Source organism: Bubalus kerabau, chromosome 14 (assembly GCF_029407905.1).
Source record: "Bubalus kerabau isolate K-KA32 ecotype Philippines breed swamp buffalo chromosome 14, PCC_UOA_SB_1v2, whole genome shotgun sequence".
NCBI classification, from domain to species: domain Eukaryota; kingdom Metazoa; phylum Chordata; class Mammalia; order Artiodactyla; family Bovidae; genus Bubalus; species Bubalus kerabau.
The window spans coordinates 68254474-68277101 of record NC_073637.1 but is presented as its reverse complement, the minus strand read 5'-3'; the positions used below and the strand labels follow the sequence as shown (position 1 = coordinate 68277101).

General features: G+C 38.6%; 1 protein-coding gene across 2 annotated transcripts in view; it reads right to left on the bottom strand.

The window, feature by feature from the left end:
* The window catches only part of NIPAL2 (NIPA like domain containing 2), a 90445-nt gene that overhangs the window by 47415 nt on the left and 20402 nt on the right, over nucleotides 1–22628 (bottom strand). For both annotated transcript variants that reach the window (XM_055546587.1, XM_055546586.1), the window contains exons 2-3: nucleotides 15196–15264; nucleotides 13978–14149 (exon numbers count right to left, since the gene is read on the bottom strand). In XM_055546587.1, the coding sequence (XP_055402562.1) occupies nucleotides 13978–14149; nucleotides 15196–15264 (241 nt within the window). The remainder of the gene's footprint in view (nucleotides 1–13977; nucleotides 14150–15195; nucleotides 15265–22628) is intronic.

The window sequence follows — 22628 nt, the reverse complement described above, 5'->3', positions numbered from 1 at the left end:
GGAGACGCGTTCTTGCAGAGCTTTCCTGGGCAGGTATTTATAGAAACAGAGGTTTCACACAAAATAAACAGAGCATGGGAAATGTCCACCGAGCATGAGTTTGATTGTGTGGCGTGGCCGCTCTTTGTAAGAAAAGTTATGACAAACCTAGATAGCATATTAAAAAGCAGAGACATCACTTTGCCGACAAAGGTCTGTATAGTCAAAGCTGTGGTTTTTCCAGTAGTCATGTATGGATGTGAGAGCTGGACCATAAAGAAGGCTGAGTGCTAAAGAATCAATGCTTTTGAGCTGTGGTGCTGGAGAAGACTCTTGAGAGTCCCTTGGACAGCAAGGAAATCAAACCAGTCCATCCTAAAGGAAATCAACCCTGAATATTCACTGGAAGACCTGATGCTGAAGCTGAAGCTCCACTACTTTAGTCACATGATGCAAAGAGCCGACTCATTGGAAAAGACCCTGAAACTGGGAAAGGTTGAGGGTAGGAGGAGAAGTGGGTAACAGAGAATGAAGTGGTTGGATGGCATCACTGACTCAATGGACATGAGTTTGAGCAAACCCGGGGAGATAGTGAAGGACAGGGAAGCCTGGTGTGCTGCAGTCCATGGGGTCGCAAAGAGTTGCACACAACTTAGCAAGTGAACAACAACAACAGTGGCTTTAGAACATGAAAGCAATATTTTCTACAGATAAATTAATGTATAGATACATAGCTCATTGCATTAAGAACTGAGTTTGGGACTAGCATAAAAATGTATGAAAATTTTCTATTTCAGATTTGGACCAAATAATTCAGGGAAACTAATTTCACATTAGAGCATTAGAAAAGGTATATAAAAAAATCAAGATCTCACTCCCAAATCCCATTACTAACGTCCTGTGTATATGTAAGGAATCTTTCCAAGCAGCCCTTCTCCAGGGGATCTTCTCAACCCAGAAATCAAACCAGGGTCTCTGCATTGCAGGTGGATTCTTTACCAGCTAAGCTACCAGGAAAGCCCTTCCAAGCAGAGGGAGATGGATTAACAATAGGTAACAATAAAAAAATAGGTTAAGTATCATTACACTAACACATACTAAATGCATTCCATGATAACAATCCTTGAGATGTCTATTTCACAGTGAAGGATTCCATCAAGAAGGGAGACACTGCTGCATGGAATAAGGAGATTTTAGAGCTAGCAGGAGATACAGAGATAATCTACTCTAGGTTCTAACCTTTACAGTTGGGAAACTGAGGTCCAAAGGTCTCATATTTATTGATCCGTTCATTTAACAAACATTTATATTACAGCACAGCTGGAACCAGCACCCATATTTCCTTGTCCCACTTCAGAGCACTTTCTAGCATACTACACTCCATTTCCTTCCTTAGAGTAAGAAAGGCATCATTTTCCTTCTCATTGCTAAGCCACAGTTTCAGAAATAATGTCACTTTCAGAAGGAAGACAGAAGAACGCTATGTAGTAGACAATTTCATTGCTAAAAGCAAAAAGGACATGATTGGTAACAATAAACCTGAAATATACTATATACATCAAATTATAGCAATTGCCATAAAATAGTTATCAGAGTCTTATGAAACACAAATATACTACTTTTACTTTCTGAAATAATTTATGTGCCTGGTGTATTTTCCATAAGTTTTGAGAGAACATGTAATTTGCTACAAAATTTTAGCTAAGACAAGGGAATGAGATTTTTTAAAATTTATCTAGCAAAGAAAGTAATGAAAAAGGACATTCTATTAAGATACATCTACTTATAACTAATTTATCATGCAAAACATGATTAAAATGAGATCTGTATTGAGCAAAAAGACAGTTTCTGAGCAACAGCTAATAACATGATTTCTAAGAACAGCAGTAAATTTTAATTTTATTTATTTTTTAATTGGCGGATTATTGCTTTACAATGTTGTGTTGGTTTCTGCCATACAACAAGAATCAGTCATGATTATATATACACACCCTCCCTCTTGAGCCACCCTCCCCACTCCCATCCCACCCTTTCAGGCTGTCAAGAACAGTAGTAAATTTTTTTAATGATAAAAAAATAAGCAAACTGAACTGTTCCCATATACATCTGCAATCAGAAATCTGTCAAACTCAGCCCTGTCTAGTTGTTGCTATAACAACAACCTTGCCTTCTAAACATGTACAAGGAAGGGAAAACTATTACGCTTTTATTTCTATAGTAAAAATTAATATTTAAAAATAGAGCTCTAAAGAGCAATAGTTTAAAAAGCATTGAAACAGATAATGCTGGTAACTGAACAGATTTTTACTAAGTATATTAAACTGAAGTTACTACAGAGCCCTAACTGCAGCACTCACAGTTTTATGTACATTTTTGACTAACGGCATCGTTGAGCAGAGGCTCATAAATCCTTTTCCATGCTGGCTTTCACAGGTCATGCTTCTACACAGAGAATGTTCCCAGACACAGGCCTACACAGAGTGCTCCTGGCACAGGAGTTAATTCATTGCATGGTGAACACAGTGACTCCAGAGGCACTGTGGGCCACAATGATTAAATGCATTAAAAAAAAAAAAGGTAGCCTATGGAAGATAACAAGCCCAAATTCAAACAGTGGTTATATAGGAATCATGGGAAAAAATACAGCGGGAATACTACGTAAGAGAAAAGGACAAAAAAGTGTCTTCTTGTATTTTCTTTGGTGCAAAAGAGTGCTCTCATGGTGCTGTTTATTCACGTATTCACACAGCCTTGATCATAATACTTGATGGTCAGGAGAATCAACCACAGTTATAACAGGCTGACTCCTATTGGGAAGTCATCTATACTCTTTTTGGTGATGAAGCATCACCTGGCTTGCAGGCAGAATGGAAACGATTTCCTGTCATGGCTGTGTACAAGGGTGAGATACACGGACATTCTGCCTTGGATTTCCAGATGAAAACAGAGGCCAAGCCAAGATCCCCGTGCTTCAGCTGCACCAGGTTTAAGTATGAGGAGCTGTCAGTCCCAAGTGTAGACATGTTTCAGTTTGCAGCATGATGATATATCTGCACATTTTATTTAAATTCTCTTCTCCAACACAGACAATAATTTTTTTTTTCATTAAGGGTTTAAGAACACAAAAGAGGCTTCAGTAACTATTCAAATGTGTTATGGTATGGCTATTTTTTCATTCACATTTATTTACTTTTCTCCACTTTTTTACCCTTTTATGACCACTGCTATAAAGACAGATTTAACCCAAAGTTTTAAAAAATCAATTATACTTTATTTAAATGTGAGTATGTATATGACATTCTTATCTGATTCAGCTGGAAAGGAAAAACCTTTGGTTCCAGGGTCACAAACCCAAATGCCTACAGGGGCCAGTTGGGTAATTCTCTAAAGAAGAAGGAACAATGAGGGTGGTGGGCTGTGCTGATCAGGGGCTGTGGGCCTGTGGTGACCTGGCGTACACAAGATCAATGAAAGGCGGTAGCCAGAACTCAGTCCTAGCCAACTTTAAGTCCAGTGTTACCGGATCTGATTCTTTAAGACAAAAATCCAGTTTTTGTGCATCACTGTCCAATTTTTAAACATGGGAAATCAATTTGTATTCTTAAAAAGCATTCTTTGAGCCAAACAAACACAGCAGAGGCCAGATCTGGTCTACAGGCCACCCCTTTGTAAACTCTGATCTAGTCTGCAAATGAAAATTCCATCAGCTCGCCTGCCTAGATATTCAATTTATTGTTTAACCTCTATAATCTGAAGAGAAACCAGGGTATATGTTTATAATACTGGGAAGCAGAACACAAAGTACTAAAGAAAACACTCTTTTATAAAAAAAGATCCCATGACATGAAAAGAACATATTTATACAATAATGCTACAAACAGTTCCTCACATGTAAATATCTGGCTTGTGGTTTCTGACCGCTTAAAATGGCAACTTTATTGTGCTGCTAAAAAGCAAACCACAAAAGCACTTTCATGTCAGTCACAATCAAACTTCAAATACGTGGGCATGTTGAGTGCACTCACAGGCTCAAGCAACTCTAACCATTTTGAGGTACTGACTTCTCCAAAAGGATCACTCCTCTTTAGTTGCAGAATTGGAGGAGAGAAGTATGTCAATTACAATGAATTTCAAGGAATTAGGATTCGAAAATCTGAGGATGTGACACTCTGAAAAATGTTTCTTGACAGATAAAAAAGTTGTCCCACCACCTATTGGCAGGAAAGTATCCAATAATTCACGTTAGTAAAAATCGCTAAAGGGTGTGGAGAAAAAGGAACCTTCCTACACCATTTGTGGAAGGTAAATTGGTACAGCCACTATGGAGAAGAGTATGGAAGTTCCTTAAAAAACTAAAAATAGAGTTACCATATGATCTGGAATTCCACTCCTGAGCATACATCCAGACAAAACTATAATTCAAAGAGATACATGCACCCCTATATTCATAGCAGCACTACTTACAACAGTCAAGACATGCAAGCAACCTACATGTCCACTGACAGATGAGTTGGCAGGTGAGGGGATAAAGAAGGTGCAGTACACATATACAATGGAATATTACTCAGCCACGAAAAGAATGACATAATGCCATTTGCAGCAACGTAGATGGACCTAGAGATTTTCATATTAAGTAAAGCAGGGCAGACAGAGAAAGACAAATATTGTGTTATCACTTATTTGTGGAATCTAAGAAAATGATACAAATGAATTTATTTACAACACAGAAAGAAACTTACAGACATAGAAAATAAACTATGGTTACACTCTAGCTGTAAATATAAAATGAAAACAACAAGGACTTACTGTATAGCACAGGGAGATACACTCAATATTTTTATAACACTATCACGGAAAAGAGTCTGAAAAACACGCACACATATGTAACTAAATCACTTTGCTGTATACATGAAACTGACACAATATTGTAAGTTAACTACACCTCAGTTTTTTTAAAAAGAGAAAAAATTGCTATTGTCATTTATTGAAGATAATGAAATTATAGGTAACATGCATAATTTCACATGAGGAAAGTTACCTGGATTAAGAACAAACATCTTTTCTACATTTTTCTTGATATACATTAGTGATTAAATTGAATGAAAGGACTCCAAAAATGTAAAAATACTATCACTGACAGGATTAACTCTGTATTATACATGTAATAGCGCAATATATCATCAGCAGCAATTTCTTTAGAAATACTCTGTGGTGTCCTCAAAAAGTAAGGATGGGTGGAAAAGATGTTTCAAATAAAGGTTTCTGGGTTTTAGGAATGCTTTCAGCTGAGAGTGCATGAGCAGACATAAAATGAGGACTTCAGGGATTTATTCCACACATTTTATGTAGGCAGGTTTTTGGGACAAATGTGCTAAGGCAGACAATCCAGCAAGCCACCGAGAAAAGGGATATTTTCCGCATATTTCCAGGGTAAAAACAAGCGTCCGTGTGAAGGGCCACCATCACAGGCAGCCCATGAGCCCTGACAACCTCATGCAGGCTGGCGCCGAGCACAGGGCGTTAAAGGACAGAGAATCCACCGCGTCGAGGCTTGTGGGACACTACAGGTCACTCGCTCATGGGCCTGTTTGTGTTTTCCTTCATTTGTTTCTAATAAAAATCTTGGAGACCAAAGTTACTGCTTGAGATGACTTCTCTGGAATTCCAAAAGGCCTCACCAGGGTTTTCTGGCTGCGCTATGACCATTGTTTAATGGAATACAGACACATTGCAGCTTACAGCTTCATAACGGCACACAGAAATACATGAAACAATATATATTTCCACATCATGAATTTCAATTTGAACAAAAGCCAGCATGTTAGGGAAAATGCATGATGGAAACGACTTACCAGTCATCTGCTTCATTCTCGCCTCGTTTTCTCAGTGCAGTTCAGATCTCCAGCCTTAATTCAAATTAGCCAAGTCACAGGGTGACTACTTCTCTTAGGAAATTATCCAGGGCCAAGGAGACCTCACTGCTATCAATTTTATCATTCCATATAAAATTCCAAGTGTTTGATCTCATATAATTCATCGTGAATTTAATCTACTTATTACTCGCTTCTATTCACCTGGGCAGTAATTAAGTAAAATAACAAGGTTGTATGTCTCATACAGTACCCGGCACGGTGGATGTTCATTCAGTATTTGTTTCCTACCTTTAACTATTTCTAAACTGTTACCTGAATTTAATTTGGAAAAAGCAGATCTATTCTCTGAACTCTAATTACTTTCAATCAATACACTCAGAGATATAGAACTGAAAAATGTCCATCATGTTTTATTTCTCCCACTCTTCCTGCCCCCGCAACAACATCCCTTCATATCCCACTCCCTAGCTACCCCTAGACAAGTCAATTTTATACTGAGAGAAGTCTACCATGAACCTCCTTCATTTTCTGGGGCTTCAACTCTTCAGTTTATTGATAACTTTATTATTTTCACTCATCTCTCAATGGTTATGCATAGCATAGATCACCATCAGGGGATAAACAGAAAAAAGCAAACATGAAATGTAAGGGCACACTTTGTATTAATAGATGCACAAATAATCTAACTCAACCCCCCAAAGGACAGGCTTATAAACCTGTAAGTCTTTACAGAAGTGAATATTCACAAGTTCTTTGCAATAAATGTTTAACCATTGCACTTCATCAGGAATTGAAATCTTTTAAATAACACCTTGGAGAAGGAAATGGCAACCCACTCCAGTATTCTTGCCTGGACAATCCCATGGACAGAGGAGCCTGGCAGGCTACAGTTTATGGGATTGCAGAGAGTCAGACACGACTGAAGTAAGAGAACAAGCAAGCAACACCCTAGAACAGAACACTTCTCTTTCTATATCCTAGAACAGGACGTCCTAGAATACTCAATCCTCACTTTATCAAAATCCAAATCCAAACCAATTCTGTGAGGCTGTATGATTTCTTGTATCATGCTGTCCTGAAAAAATCAGACAGCCAGCAACATGACACATAGTCCCAATCTCCTGGTCTCAGCTGAATGGCCAAGATGAACATTAAGCAGCTCATTCTGAGCATGATGAGCGTTGCCAAAGGGGAAGTAAGGCTCAAAGCTTCTACACGCAGTTGAGCAGGTTGTGCACTGCACAAAGACACTAAATTTGAGGGGGCACCACCCACATCTCAGATCTTGGCGCTTAGTATATTTCTCAGGACAATTTTCTGACAGATGGCACTAGCGTGTCCTGCTCCGATGACATTATTGTATTAACATAATCTGCAGACCAAAATAAAGTATCATGAGAAAAGCTGTCATTTTCTAATTCACAAAAGGGCACCAAATAGATGAGAGGAGGGCCCATGCGGGGTGCTAAGGCAGCAGAGAAGAAGTCGGTTTAATTTAGTACAGAAGCCAAAAAAAAAAAAAAAGGCCTCCTGGGGAAGAGGGACAGGAAAGATTAGCAGCAGTTTAAAATTTTATTACAAACTGAACAGAATATCCAACTTATTTCTCTTTATTGGATTTCTGGTGTAATAAATAGTTTCTCAGAAAAACACTTTCTCAAATTGCAGTTAGATCTGAATGTCTCTCTGAAGTTAATTAGCAAGTGCACAAAAGTGCTCTGAAGCCAGAGCAAGAAGACAGAAAGTTGCACGCACATTTTAGACTGTTTTCCCTTGCACAATATTCTGTGTTTGTTTTTTATATGTATTTTGTTTTGCTAGGTTATTTGGAAATTCTGGTAGTTTCCAACACATTTTGGTGGGGAATATGTGGAGGAGTCAAAAGATAATTGCTGCTTAGTGGCTGAACAAATGAGCTGTGAGGAGCCTACCCTTCTTCTCCCTGAGAATTAATTACTGGAGGACCAATGCTGAAGCTGAAGCTCCAATACTTCGGTCTCCTGATGCGAACAACTGACTCATTGGAAAAGACACTGATGCTGGGAAGGATTGAGGGGAGGAGGTGTAGGGGGCAACGGAGGATGAGATGGTTGGATGGCATCACTGACTCAGTGAACATGAGTTTGAGCAAACTCTGGGAGATAGTGAAGGACAGGGAAGCCTGGTGTGCTTCAGTCCATGGGGTTGCAAAGAGTCGGACATGACTTTAGTGACTGAACAATGAACGACAATGGTAAGGACAATAAAAGGCATTTCTTGAAGTGGTTCATTCATTTTTGAGAATTTAACAACCAGCCATCTTCAGAAGCACGGAAGTAAACTCCCTTATAAAGAATAATGTACTGTGTTTCTAGTTAATTAAAAATATAAATCACAGTGACGATGGCCAGACTTGTCGCTGTGTATCCAACACTGTTCTTAAGTGTTTGTGTTTGCTCATTTCTTTCCCATGACAATTTCTGAGGGAAGAACTGCTTCTATTCCCATTTTATAGATGATGGAACTGAGGCATAAACCCATCTAAGCCACTTGCCTGAGGTCACAGAGCTTTCCAGGTGCAGCTCCTAGGGCTTGTACTCGTCACCATTCTACTGCCCTGTCTTATTGGGAAGAGTATCCAGCCAACGCTTTAGACAAAACTGAAACACCAACTCTTAAGACTTCTTAATTAATGGAAAAACAAACTCCTAGAATTAACCATGAAAAAAGTGAAACTGGTAGTCACTCAGTCATGTCTGACTCTTTGCGGCCCCATGGATTGTAGCCCACCAGACTCCCCTGTCCATGGGATTCTCCAGGCATTACTGGAGTTGGTTGCCATTCCCTTCTCCAGGGAATGGAGGTAGCCATTTTCTTCTCCCAACCCAGGGATTGAACCCAGGTCTCCTGTATTGTGGGCAGATTCTTGACTGTCTGGGCCACCAGGGAGGCCTGCCAGCATATAATCAGCATTTTAGCCAGAACAAGCTTTTGTACTTATTATTCACTGAGAAAGCCCTCCAGTGAGAAAAGGAAGGTAAAAGTAGAAGGTGATACAAGAATATGAGGGCTCTGAGCCTCTTTCTCCAATAGAGGACCCAGGCCGGGGCATTCAGAGCTGCCTGTGTATCAAGATTACTCCCATTATCCACCTCCCCACCCTGCTGTAGGTACCGGCCAGGTATCTATCCTGTCTGAGTCTCTTGAACGCTCTGACTGCTTGTGAGCGTTGCCGTAAGGACTCTCTAGAGGGTTTTCTGCAGAACTGTTGTCCCTTGAGATGCTTCTTATAAAGGCATCTTGTGGACAATAGATTTGGAAAGCTGGCTTACTGCATTTATTGACAGCATGCCTGGGCCTATCCCAGAGCCTCAAGAAATCCTCTAATCAGGAAACCTGTGTACTGTTTTAAATCCAATATTGCAGAAACCTGCTTGATTACAGAATTCTTTGTTTCTTAGAACGCCTATGAAACCATCAGTAAAACTCGTGCCTGAGAAGATGCCACCTCCAGGTAAGCGTGTCCGTGTAGAGCAGCAGGACACACAGAGAGAAGGAAAGAAAGACTAGAAAGGAAGATGGTTCAAGGCGAGAACGTGGGTGGAGTACAAACTGAAATGTCCCTGGTGGTTACTGTAGTGCTTCTTACGTGCTAGTCCTAAAAAAAAAAATCTGTTGCACTGAAGTGTACAAAGGGAGGAGGAATTTGATTATGTAAGACAAAGCAGTGGGACTGACATATTAGCAGCCTGGGCTTAGTGACCCACACAGTATCGCCTTACTTCTGGAGAGGAGGAAAAGGAACACAATGTGTTGGTCTGAACCAGGCTACCCGAGGAGAATGAAGAAGATGGAAGAAAGTTCCTTCACTTGGACTTGAGAGCTAAAACTTAAAAAAAAAAAAAAAAAAATGTTTGGACTTCAGTTTTCTTTCTGCTTTTTTTTTCTTTTCAAACTTTGAAAGCCACAAAAGACAGCAGAAAAGCCAGAAAAGAATATGCAGTCTCTCATGCAACATTGCAACAAATATTACCTTTGTTTAAAAAAAAGTCATAGGAAGGTTTGATTTCCTTCTTGAAGCTTCCAAGAAATAATAGGGGAAATGAAATTAGTGAAGTGTAGACCCTTTTCTGCCTCAGCTGTAGACATAGCCATAGGATAACATATTTATTAAAAAATACTGTCCCCTTCGCTTCACGTTTTCTAGAGTTTCTAGAACCTTTATAAAGAATTATAAAAGTGGTAGGGGGTTGTTCTGGGGAAAATCCTCCATCTCCAGCGTCCCTTACCCACCCACAACACTGCACAGTGACCTGAATTCAAAGCAAGAGTGCTGTGGGAATATTATTTATGAGCATATATTACCGTGTGCAAAGACTGCAAAGCAAGAAACAATTTGTTTGAGGCTATAGTTTTACTTCTTGGAATCATTTTAAATGGGTAGAGAGGGAGGTTGCTAAAAATGCTCTAAAGTTGAAACATTAATCCAGGCTAGGGGTAGACGAAGACAAACGAACGAGAGCGTGGAGAAGAGCCCATCTCCAAGTCCGAAGGTGGGTGGACTGCCCCACCCCTCCAGGAAGGCTGGGAGGACATTGTCCGAGGGGTAGGCAGTTAAACTTAAAACCTCCCATTATTAATGAGAGCTTCGAGCAAGTCAGGCCAAGACGAGCAGCTTCACAGGCGGCTTCACTGAAGGTCTGTGAGGAGTTTATCAGGGCTGGCCCTTCATCTCTGATAATTTCCGAATTCTCACTTCGGGTCCCAAGTGGCCTGGCTTATCTTCATTTCTGTGAGATCTCTGGTCTTTATAATAAATCCGCAAACCCCCCTTCCTTTGTGCTAGTTGGAATGGCTCTTTTCTTGTTCCCAGAAAAAAGCTTCCCAGGACCAGGGGATTCGAGATAAACGGAGAATTTCAGTACAATGTGGTGCACTCAGCCCTTCCCCAGGCCTCTGTGTGATCTGCCTGGATACTTCTGTTCTAGGCTATTGCACAGAAACAGCATGAAGCAGAATAAGAACCGAAACTAGAGATGAGCTCTGAACAGACAGTCGCTATGAAAAATAATACAACATTTTTAGAACAACGGGGCCTATAGAAGTCTCAAGGTGACAATATAACTATGCGTGCGTGCCAAGTCACTTAAGTCACGTGCAACTCTTTGCGACCCTACAGACCACAGTCCTCCAGGCTCCTACGTCCATGGGAGTCTCCAAAAGAGAATACTGGAGTGGGCTGCCATGCCTTCCTCCAGGAGATCTTCCTGACCCAGGGATAGAACCTGCATCTCTTATGTCTCCTGCATTGGCAGGCAGGTTCTTTACCATTAGTGCCAGTGGGGAACCACAATATAGCTATATCTTTTTATCTATTATTTCTTAGATTTTGAGAAGGAAAAAATATAAAGAACGTCCCTGTACACAGTACATGCAGTAGTAAATAGAAGATACCTTTTTTTTTTAAATATCTAAGAACTGTACAAAAAAGAGCTTCACAACCCAGATAATCACAATGGTGTGATCACTGACCTAGAGCCAGACATCCTGGAATGTAAAGTCAAGTGGGCCTTAGAAAGCATCACTACGAACAAAGCTAGTGGAGGTGATGGAATTCCAGTTGAGCTATTTCAAATCCTGAAAGATGATGCTGTGAAAGTGCTATACTCAATATGCCAGCAAATTTGGAAAACTCAGCAGTGGCCACAGGACTGGAAAAGGTCAGTTTTCATTCCAATCCCAAAGAAAGGCAATGCCAAAGAATGCTCAAACTACTGCACCATTGCACTCATCTCACATGCTAGTAAAGTAATGCTCAAAATTCTCCAAGCCAGGCTTCAGCAATATGTGAACTGTGAACTTCCTGATGCGCAAGCTGGTTTTAGAAAAGGCAGAGGAACCAGAGATCAAATTGCCAACATCCGCTGGATCATGGAAAAAGCATGAGAGTTCCAGAAAAACATCTATTTCTGCTTTATTGACTATGCCAAAGCCTTTGACTGTGTGGATCACAATAAACTGTGGAAAATTCTGAAAGAGATGGGAATACCAGACCACCTGACCTGCCTCTTGAGAAATTTGTATGCAGGTGAGGAAGCAACAGTTAGAACTGGACATGGAACAACAGACTGGTTCCAAATAGGAAAAGGAGTACATCAAGGCTGTATATTGTCACCCTGTTTATTTAACCTATATGCAGAGTACATCATGAGAAACGCTGGACTGGAAGAAACACAAGCTGGAATCAAGATTGCCGGGAGAAATATCAATAACCTCAGATATGCAGATGACACCACCCTTATGGCAGAAAGTGAAGAGGAACTCAAAAGCCTCTGGATGAAAGTGAAAGCGGAGAGTGAAAAAGCTGGCTTAAAGCTCAACATTCAGAAAACGAAGATCATGACATCCGGTCCCATCACTTCATGGGAAATAGATGGGGAAACAGTGAAAACAGTGTCAGACTTTATTTTTCTGGGCTCCAAAATCACTACAGATGGTGACTGCAGCCATGAAATTAAAAGACGCTCACTCCTTGGAAGGAAAGTTATGACCAACCTAGATAGCTTGTTCAAAAGCAGAGACCACTACTTTGCCAACAAAGGTTCGTCTAGTCAAGGCTATGGTTTTTCCTGTGGTCATGTATGGATGTGAGAGTTGGACTGTGAAGAATGCTGAGCGCTGAAGAATTGATGCTTTTGAACTGTGGTGTTGGAGAAGACTCTTGAGAGTCCCTTGGACTGCAAGGAGATCCAACCAGTCCATTCTGAAGGAGATCAGCCCTGGGATTTCTTTGGAAGGAATGATGCTAAAGCTGAAACTCCAATACTTTGGCCACCTCATGAGAAGAGTTGACTCATTGGAAAAGACTCTGATGCTGGGAGGGATTGGGGGCAAGAGGAGAAGGGAACGACAGAGGATGAGATGCCTGGATGGCATCACCAACTCCATGGACGTGAGTCTCAGTGAACTCCGGGAGTTGGTGATGGACAGGGAGGCCTGGTGTGCTGCGATTCATGGGGTTGCAAAGAGTGGGACACAACTGAGCGACTGATCTGATCTGATCTGAAGCAGCTTTTATTTTATTTTTTTAAATTTTGATAAGATACTTTCAAATTGCTGATTTTATCTGAATGTTAAAAATGTCAAATGATTATATAAATTGTGTGCCTATTCAGAGTAGGGTGATTTTAACTGAACAATTTCTAGAAAGCCAAAAAAACATTCTTTGCTAACCATTCTATTATTGTACATTATGAAATTATTTTAAATAAGAGACTTTAAATGATTAAGAAGGGGAGACTGCTTTCAAAATAAAACAAACTTCCCTTTGAGTATACATTATTTCAGTTTAAATTATGTTTTTAAAAAGAATATATAATTTTTTGGAAAATATTACATTTGGGATAATATGCCTGATCTAGTTGCTACCAGACAATAACCATCAACTTGTTTCTATTTCAATGAAGATTCCAAGTTCACAGAAACTTAGAAACATGCTGTTTCCATAGCAGCAGATAAAGGGTGAAACTCAAAAGATTTTATTGATTTTAACACAGCTTAGAGAATTTGCTCTCTTTTTTAGCAGTAATTTTTGCTTTTTCTTTAGTCTTTAGCAACATCCCATATTCTCTTGTCTAAATGTATCTAGCAAGTCATAAAAAATTTTGAAAGTAGTTAATTATGACATTACTGTAAAATTACACATTCTTAGAGATAGTAATATATCTAACTCTTAATGTAAACGAGATGCTAAACTATGGATCAGGCATCAAGGACTCTACATGTCATGTCAATTTAACATATGAATAAAATATGTCATTCTATTACAACTGTTTTAAGATAATTCATTAATGATTAAAAAGCATGTATAACATTTGCTGTGGCTATTGATTTATTGACTCAGACACTGGGAATCAGGCTTTTAAACATAAACGTTACAGCTACAAAATGCCAGTTTCTTCATGGTTAATGGGGCACCATGACAATGAATAACTGAAATTAGGAGTATAATTGTTCCAAGTGAGCATGCTAAGAAACAAGGGAACAGACTTTTTTCTTCTGGGCCTGTGTTCAGTTGTATGTTTTTTCACCGATTATTCTGATCTCTTAAAATTTCTATTTGTCAAAACACAGAGAAATGGCCCACCTGTAACAGACATACAGCCTAAGGGAGCGATGAGAGTAATGGGGGCGAATCCATAGGCCACGAAGTTTCCCGTCTCTCCCAGGGCCATCAGCATGACTCCACCCCACCACAGCACGCTCCTGAAGTATGGCCTTGGGTGTTCCTGCTGTGCCGACCGGAGATGTGAATACTTCTAGAAGTCAAACAGAATGTAAATAAGAAAACATTTCCACGTAACTAAAACTTGCCTTGAAAATTTTGGTCCTATAAAATTGCTTCATGGCTCTTAAATTTATTTGCCGATTATAATAGAGCAATTATTATGATTTTCTGTTTTGTTCCAAACATACTAAAAGTGACTCATACTGACACAGTATTTTATAGTTTAAAGGGCCTTCTTCAATATTAATTAATTCTCATAGCTTGTGAATAAATATCATTATTACCATCTAAAGGTGGGATGTATGTTAAGGAGTTAAGTGACTTTTTATTCTACCACACCAAAATACTTCTTTTATAGATTGTCAAAAAAAAAATCAGGTTCCCAAAATAAACATCATTGAAATAAATATACTAAATTATTAAAGAAACACCTTTGGAAAAGGGATTTAAAGAAAGCATATCTTAGGATGAGTCAAAGTAGCTACCACAATAAATGTTACAGGGCAGAAAGCTCTGGTAGCAGAGGATTGGGATGGAGGAACTCATTTCTATCTGCTTTGAATATATTCTTTTATTGCAAACATGTGAATTCCTGAAAAACTGGCCATTAAATAAAGCCCTATTTCCCTCTTGATTTTTATGATAACTTAACTCACTTCTTTAAGAAGTATGTACAATTCTAGATGACTTTAAAATTTTTTCTTTAAATTTTTTTAAAAGCTTCAGAAGTTATTCAGAAAATAATAAAAGTACTATAAGAAAATGTAGAACATTAAATAAATCTCAGTTTATGCCAACATTATGAACATCTTTTCTCAGTGTGATACAAATTCACATGAAGTTTGACTGGGGTATACAATATTAATAAGAGGTTCACAAAAACTTTTAACTTCTTTTAAAATCAGAAGAAAAAACATGAATACAATCCAGTGAGTACTACATCTGTCTTTGTATCAATAAGGACATAAGATACACTTTCTTTAATGGAGGAAGAAGGCAAGAGTGTCTGAGGCTTATTAAAGTCATAATGTGTTCCTGGATCAAACTACAAAGTTAGAAAAATAAGCTTCTTCTTACCTGAATATTTAGGGAAATGCTGATTACCAGGTTTCCTAAAATGGCCAGCAAAACTCCAAAAAGGTGAATCTATAAAAGAAAATGCTTTATTTAAATAGCACTTGTAAGGTATTTACCAGAAAAAAAAAAAAACTACAAAAATTTAAGTTGATACATTCATTCCTTTGTTCATTCATTCTGCAAATATTTCCATAGCACCCATTTGCTAGGGTCATTTGGAATACGGACAATGGTTTTATTAGGATTAATTTCTCACTTTAGTCAAATATTATTTCTTAGAACTAGTTCAATCTGTATTTAATTCTCTAGGTACTTGCTCCATTTACTAAAATAAATCGTCATCAGGTTCTCACTTTTTCCCACTAAGATGCTTCTGCTGCTGCTGCTGCTAAGTCACTTCAGTCGTGTCTGACTCTGTGCGACCCCAGAGACAGCAGCCCACCAGGCTCCCCCATCCCTGGGATTCTCCAGGCAAGAACACTGGAGTGGGTTGCCATTTCCTTCTCCAATGCCTGAAAGTGAAAAGTGAAAGGGAAGTCACTCAGTCGTGTCCAACTCTTTGCGACCCCATGGACTGCAGCCTACCAGGCTCCTCCGTCCATGGGATTTTCCAGGCAAGAGTACTAGAGTAAGATGCTTCTTCTTATCTTGTTTTCAATTTTCCTCAGCAACCCCTCTGATTGGGGTGTTCATTGCCTCAAGTATGTGAATGCTTTTCTCCCTCTTTTCTCTTTCTTAAGACATTCTGGTAGATGGGAAGATATTTTGGAAAATTGTGGTATGAAAGAAAGAATTTATCCTTTGGAATTAAAGGATAAATCTGAAGTTCAGATCTGCTATTTTCTGATGGGCAACTTTGAGCAAGCTATTTCAGATCCCTGGATCCAGTAGACAGGAGTTGTTGGATAAGATGTTTCCAAAATCCCTTTATCTCTAAAGTGTTATGAACTCTACTGGAGACAGACTAAATTTTCCACTGCTCCCCTGGTCAAGAACCCACAATCCCTCTCTACAGTCAACTACATCGAATATAAAACTAGTATTCCAGCTCCCCATAATCCATCTTCATCCTGAACGCCCGCTGTCCACAGCACACTCAAGGTGCTCTCTCTGCCTTGGGTAACCTGGTTCTCGTCTTCTCCGGTCAGATGTCATACTTTGCTCAGGTCATTCCTCTCACCCAGGCAGCATCTCCTTCCCCGAAGGAGATGTCATTCCAAACAGACCTCACCCTCCTGGCCTTACAACCGTCTCAGACACCACAGCCCATTTTTACTGTCTCAGAATCTAAACGGTGCACGTCCCTATTTCTTCTTTTATACTGTCCTGTGTATCATCAGGCTCTATCAAGAGATGGCAAATTCTCCAAGGGAAGACGATCGTGTCTTAGGCTTCCACCAAGTCTTCTACATCATCTACTATACACAATGAGCGGCTTAAAAAAACACTTGCTTGAAAAAGCATATAGTGGTTTAAAACAAGAACTACAGAGGTTAAAAAAATAAGTTCTGACACATTGCCCAAGATGTTTACTATAGATAGCATATGTATTATTTGATAACTTCAAAAGGTGTATTTACTGCTACTATTTAGGTACACGGAGAAGGCAATGGCACCCCACTCCAGTATTCTTGCCTGGAAAATCCCATGGATGGAGGAGCCTGGTAGGCTGCAGTCCATGGGGTCGCTAAGAGTCAGATACGACTGAGCGACCTCACTTATACTTTTCACTTTCATGCATTGGAGAAGCAAATGGCAACCCACTCCAGTGTTCTTGCCTGGAGAATCCCAGGGATGGGAGAGCCTGGTGGGCTGCCATCTATGGGGTCACACAGAGTCGGACACGACTGAAGTGACTTAGCATCTAGGTACAAAGATGTAATATCTGCTAGTAGTAAAAATTAGTAATGATAGAAGGGCTCTTCCCCCTTCTTCTTCTTTAGTACAGAACTTTTAACTAGCTTCAAATTCCAAAGCATTATTTGAATTTCAAATGAACATTACAAGCACAAGGAACCCTTTTCAGTATGCAAAATGCCTTTGAAGTTTTAGAACTTTATTATGCGTGCTGAAGTGAAATTCAGTATTTTTTAAAAAATGAGGCAGAAAAGCTGAAAACCCATTTAATAGCTGACATATAATATCCATAGTCTTTAATCAGTTAAGAATTTTCTTTTCCTAATAAAGGCAGTTGGCAACAATTTTGATCACTGTTCCTCATGGGGAACAATTGTATCATAATCTAATGTGCTATTTCCATGCTTTCGATTTACAATTGAGTACATTTGGCAGTAATCAGGAAAATAAAAATTCAGAAGAAGTTTGGGATTGAATGAGTAATTATGAAAATCTTCTGTAATTATAAAAGTAAATTGGTGAATAGAAATAACTTACTTCAAAATTCTTTAAATGATTCACTGAGTAGTTTAAACACCACCAGGCCCAGTGTTTAGAAATTGGTTAGCAGGATTTGGCAATGATTTCTTGGCTATGACATGAAAAGCACAGGCAACAGAAGAAAAAATAGATAAGTTGGACTTTATCAACAGTGAAATATTTTGTGCATCAAAGAACACTATTAGCACAGTGAAAGGCAACCCACACAACGGGAGGAAATATTTGCAAATCATGTATCTGATAAAGATTGGTATCTAAAATACATAAAGAACCCCCACAACTGAACAGCAACAAAAAAATTAACAATGCAGCTGAAAAATGGTCAAAGAACTTGAATAGACTTTTCTCCAAAGCAGATACATAAATGGCCAATAGGCACATGAAAAAATGCTCAACAGCACTGATCATTAGCAAAAGGCAAATCAAAAACAATTAAAAAAATAATAGTGAGCTTTGGTAAGGATGTGGAGAAACTGAAATTCTTGTTCACTGCTGGTGGAGATGTAAAATGGGATGGCTGCCTATCTCATGCCATATACAAAAAAATCAGCTCAAAATCAACCAAAGACCTAAATGTAACAGCCAATACGATAAAATTCTCAGAATAAAACACAAGGGTAAATCTTTGTGACCTTAGATTTGGCCATGGATTCCCATAGATAAGACATCAAAAGCATAAACAACAAAGAAAAAATATAATTGGACTCATTAATATTAAAAAATTATGTATTTCAAAGGACACTATCAAGAAAGTGAAAAGATAATCTACAAAATGGGAGACAATATTTGGAAATCATACATCTGATCATACATCTGATAAAGCACTTATACCTAGAATCTATAAAGAACTCATACAATGCAGTAATAATGACAAATGACCCAATTAAAAATGGGCAAAAGATCTGAATGGACATTTCTCTAAAAAAGACAAATGGCTAATAAGCACATTGAAAAGATGTTCAACATCACTGGTCATTAGGGATTGCAAATCAAAACCATGGTGATAAATCACTTCATACCAAATGAGATGGCTATAATAAAGTCAGATAATAACAAGCATTAGTAAGGAGGTAGATAAATCAGAACTCTCACACACTGCTTATGGAAATATAAAATGGTACAACCACTTTGGAAAACAGTCTGGCAGTTCTTCAAAAAGTTAAGCACAGAATTTACATTTGACTCAGCAATTCCATTCCTAGGTATAAATCCAGTAGAAATGAAAATGTGTCCATACAAAAACTTGTACACAGATCTCCATACCAGTATTGCTCAGATTAGTCAAAAGTGGAAGTAGTGGACAGACAAGCAAAATGTGGTATATTCATACAATGGGATACTGTTCACCCATAAGAATGAATGAAGTAATGAAATAAGTTACAACCTAAGTGAACCTTGAAAAGTTTATGCTGGGTCAAAGAATTAAGTCACAAAAGAGCACATATTTTAAGATTCTATTTACATGAAAGGTCCAGATTAAGCAAAACTAAGGAGACAGAAAGCAGATTTGTGGTTGTTTAGGGGTGGGAAGGAAGAGGGGCTTGGGCATGACAGCTAAAGGCTGGGGCTTTCTTTTTGAGGTGATAAAAATGTTCTAAAGTTGATTGTGGTGATGTTTGTACCACTCAGTGAACTGTACACTTTAAATGAGTAGATTATATGATATGTGAATTATATTTCAATAAAGTTGTTACCAAAAAATAAAATGATTTTAAAAACACAGGCATTTACTTTTTTTGTCCAAAGAAATAAAATGCTACAAATATAACGAGCTCTACTTCAGTCTCTTCTCCCTCCCAGAGTCAAATGACTGTTTTTATGAAGTTAACATAAATATATTTCTTTCCTTCCTTGATTTATTTTTAATATCTTCATTTTGTTTACTCAATTTTTCCTTTTTTGTCTTCTTCATTTGAACTCTTAACTCATCAGCTTTTTCTGCTTCTTTCTATCCAGTGATATATGCAAATAGGGATACTCATTTCTAAGTATACCTTCTGTTTTAGCTGCCTGCATAGCTTTGGCATCCACAGTTTTCACTGTCATTTAGTTCTAAATACTTTATGATCATCTTATTTTAATCTGAGCCTATATTATTCAAAGGTGTGTTTTTCAATATTTCTAAATGAACGGGGTGTTGATGTTCACTTTCTTGCTAATTTCTAATTTTACTGAGTTGTGGGCAGAAAACATGCTGTGTATAAATTAACATTTGCCTTTCACCTATTATACTGTGTAAATTAAAATTTGTGACTGGCTGGTGTAGGGTCAACAAGTGATCCATGTATGTTTGAAAAAAATTACTTAATAGTTGAATTAATATATTTTATATATTCTATCTATTCATCTATCTCCATTAATTCATTGCTCAAATCTTTGCTATTCTACTAAATTTTGGATTGTTTGTTTATTAATTACCTAGGGAGGTATGTTAAAAATACACTCAAATGTGTCAGTTCAGTTCAGTTCAGTCGCTCAGTCGTGTCTGACTCTTTGCAACCCCATGAATCGCAGCACACCAGGCCTCCCTGTCCATCACCAACTCCCGGATTTCACTCAAACCCATGTCCATTGAGTCACTGATGCCATCCAGCCATCTCATCCTCTGCCGTCCCCTTCTCCTCCTGCCCCTAATCCCTCCCAGCATCAGAGTCTTTTTCAATGAGTCAACTCTTCGCATGAGGTGGCCAAAGTATTGGAGTTTCAGCTTTAGCATCCTTCCTTCCAAAGAACACCCAGGGCTGATGTCCTTTAGAATGGACTGGTTGGATCTCCTTGCAGACCAAGGGACTCTTAAGAGTCTTCTCCAACACCACAGTTCAAAAGCGTCAATTCTTTGGTGCTCAGCTTTCTTCACAGTCCAACTCTCACATCCATACACGACCACTGAAAAAACCATAGCCTTGACTAGACAGACCTTTGTTGGCAAAGTAATGTCTCTGCTTTTCAATATGCTGTCTAGGTTGGTCATAATTTCCTTCCAAGGAGTAAGCGTCTTTATGTTAAAAATACACTCAAATGTGTACCTACCCATTTTTCCTTTTAAATCTATTGAGCTTTACTTTATATTTTTAAGACCATAGTGCCAGGTGTATACAGGTTCAGGACTGTTTTATCGTCCCAGCTAATTGTTCCGTTTATCATTATGTATTAATCTCAATGTTTTTTCTTTAAAATCTATTTTAGGTGATATTAATATAGTTACTTTCTTTTGATATTTGCCATTTTCCACATCACTTTAACATTTCTGTGTCATATTTTAGTCATCTCTAATACCCAGAAAATAACTGGATTAAAAAAAACCCTGACACTTTCTGTGAAATGGGGAGGTGAGTCCATTTTGTTTATTGTGACTATAAACATATTTTCATTTATTTTGACGTCATTTTTGTTTTTGCAGTTATCTTACTTTTTTATTTTGCTCTCTAATTTCTCTTTTCCTAAATCCTGTTGAAATGACAGAGTTTTCTTTATTCTTTTCTTTCCCCTGTTCTTCTGGCCAGGGAAGCTACATATCTTATTTATATTCTGTTAGTAACTACTGTTAAATGTTTTTTAACTTTCAATTTTGAAATAGTTATGGATTCACAGTAGGCTACAAAGAAATGTCCAGGTAGGTCTACGCACTCTTCCTCTAGCCTTCCCCTCGATGTTGACATTTTACACAATTACAATCCAGTATCTATGGTTCCCTCTATCCTTTCCATGTGGAACTCCTCTTATAAGTATGTTAGACTTTTTATTTATTTTTTCCCTAAAATAGCTCTCATATTATCTAACTTTTATCTCTTTGTACTGAATTATGGAGAAGTTCCTCAGATCTATCTTCAAGTTCAGCATTTCTGAGCTCCCTTTGAGGTCAGAATATACACACCCATCAGTACATATATTAAACTGCACTATAATCATTATCTTTAAAAAATATTTATTTGGTTGTATTTTTGGACTATTAAGAAAGCTGAGTGCCGAAGAATTGATGCTTTTGAACTGTAGTGTTAGAGAAGACTCTTGAGAGTCCCTTGGACTGAAAGAAGATCCAACGAGTCCATACTAAAGGAACTCAGTCCTGGGTGTTCATTGGAAGGACTGATGCTGAAGCTGAAACTCCAATATTTTGGCCACCTGATGTGAAGAATTGACACATTTGAAAAGACCCTGATGCTGAGAAAGACTGAAGGTGGGAGGAGAAGGGGATGACTGAGGATGAGATGGTTGGATGGCATCACCAACTCAATGGACATGAGTTTGGGTAAACTCTGGGAGTTGGTGATGGACATGGAGGCCTGGTGTGCTGCAGTCCATGGGGTCGCAAAGAGTACGGACAAGACTGAGCAACTGAACTGGACTGAACTGATTGGGTATTAGTTGCGTCATGTGGGATCTTCTGTTGCAGCACACAGGCTCTCTAGCTGTGGCGTGGACTTAGTTGCTCCATAGCAGGTGGGATTTTAGTTCCTGACCAAGGATTGAAGCCCCCTCCCCTGCACTGCAAGGCGGATTCTTAACCACTGGACCAGCAGGGAAGTCCCTATTAATTATTCTTTACAGGTGTATTTCCCCTGGAGACTATAAGCTCCTTGACGGCAGAGCTGTGACTTACCAACTCATCTTTGTAACCCTAATGACTAGCACAGGTCTCTGGCACACAGAAGTTGTTTATTAAAGGCGATTTGAACTTAACTACTCTCAGATTGATTAAAAACTGTCTAGAAATAGTAAATTTTGACCTTTGGCCTTAGGAAGATCTCAAACGGAGTACTTTATAATCAACTGGGGTTGGAATTCAGTAAACATTCAGTTTCATCAGAAAACAAGCTTGTCCCAGAATTCAGATTTCAACAATTAAGGGTCCACTTGTGTGCAATAGAAAGCTGCCTGCTGTCTTCTAAAGTCTAGTTATTTCATATCTACTGAAATATATAGGTATAAAGCAGGTGTCAGAAGCAGTTTCCTGCTAATAGACACATACTTCATTTATTGTGCTTCACTTTATCGTGCCTCACAGATAAGCACAAGTTGCAGGTTTGTGGCAACCC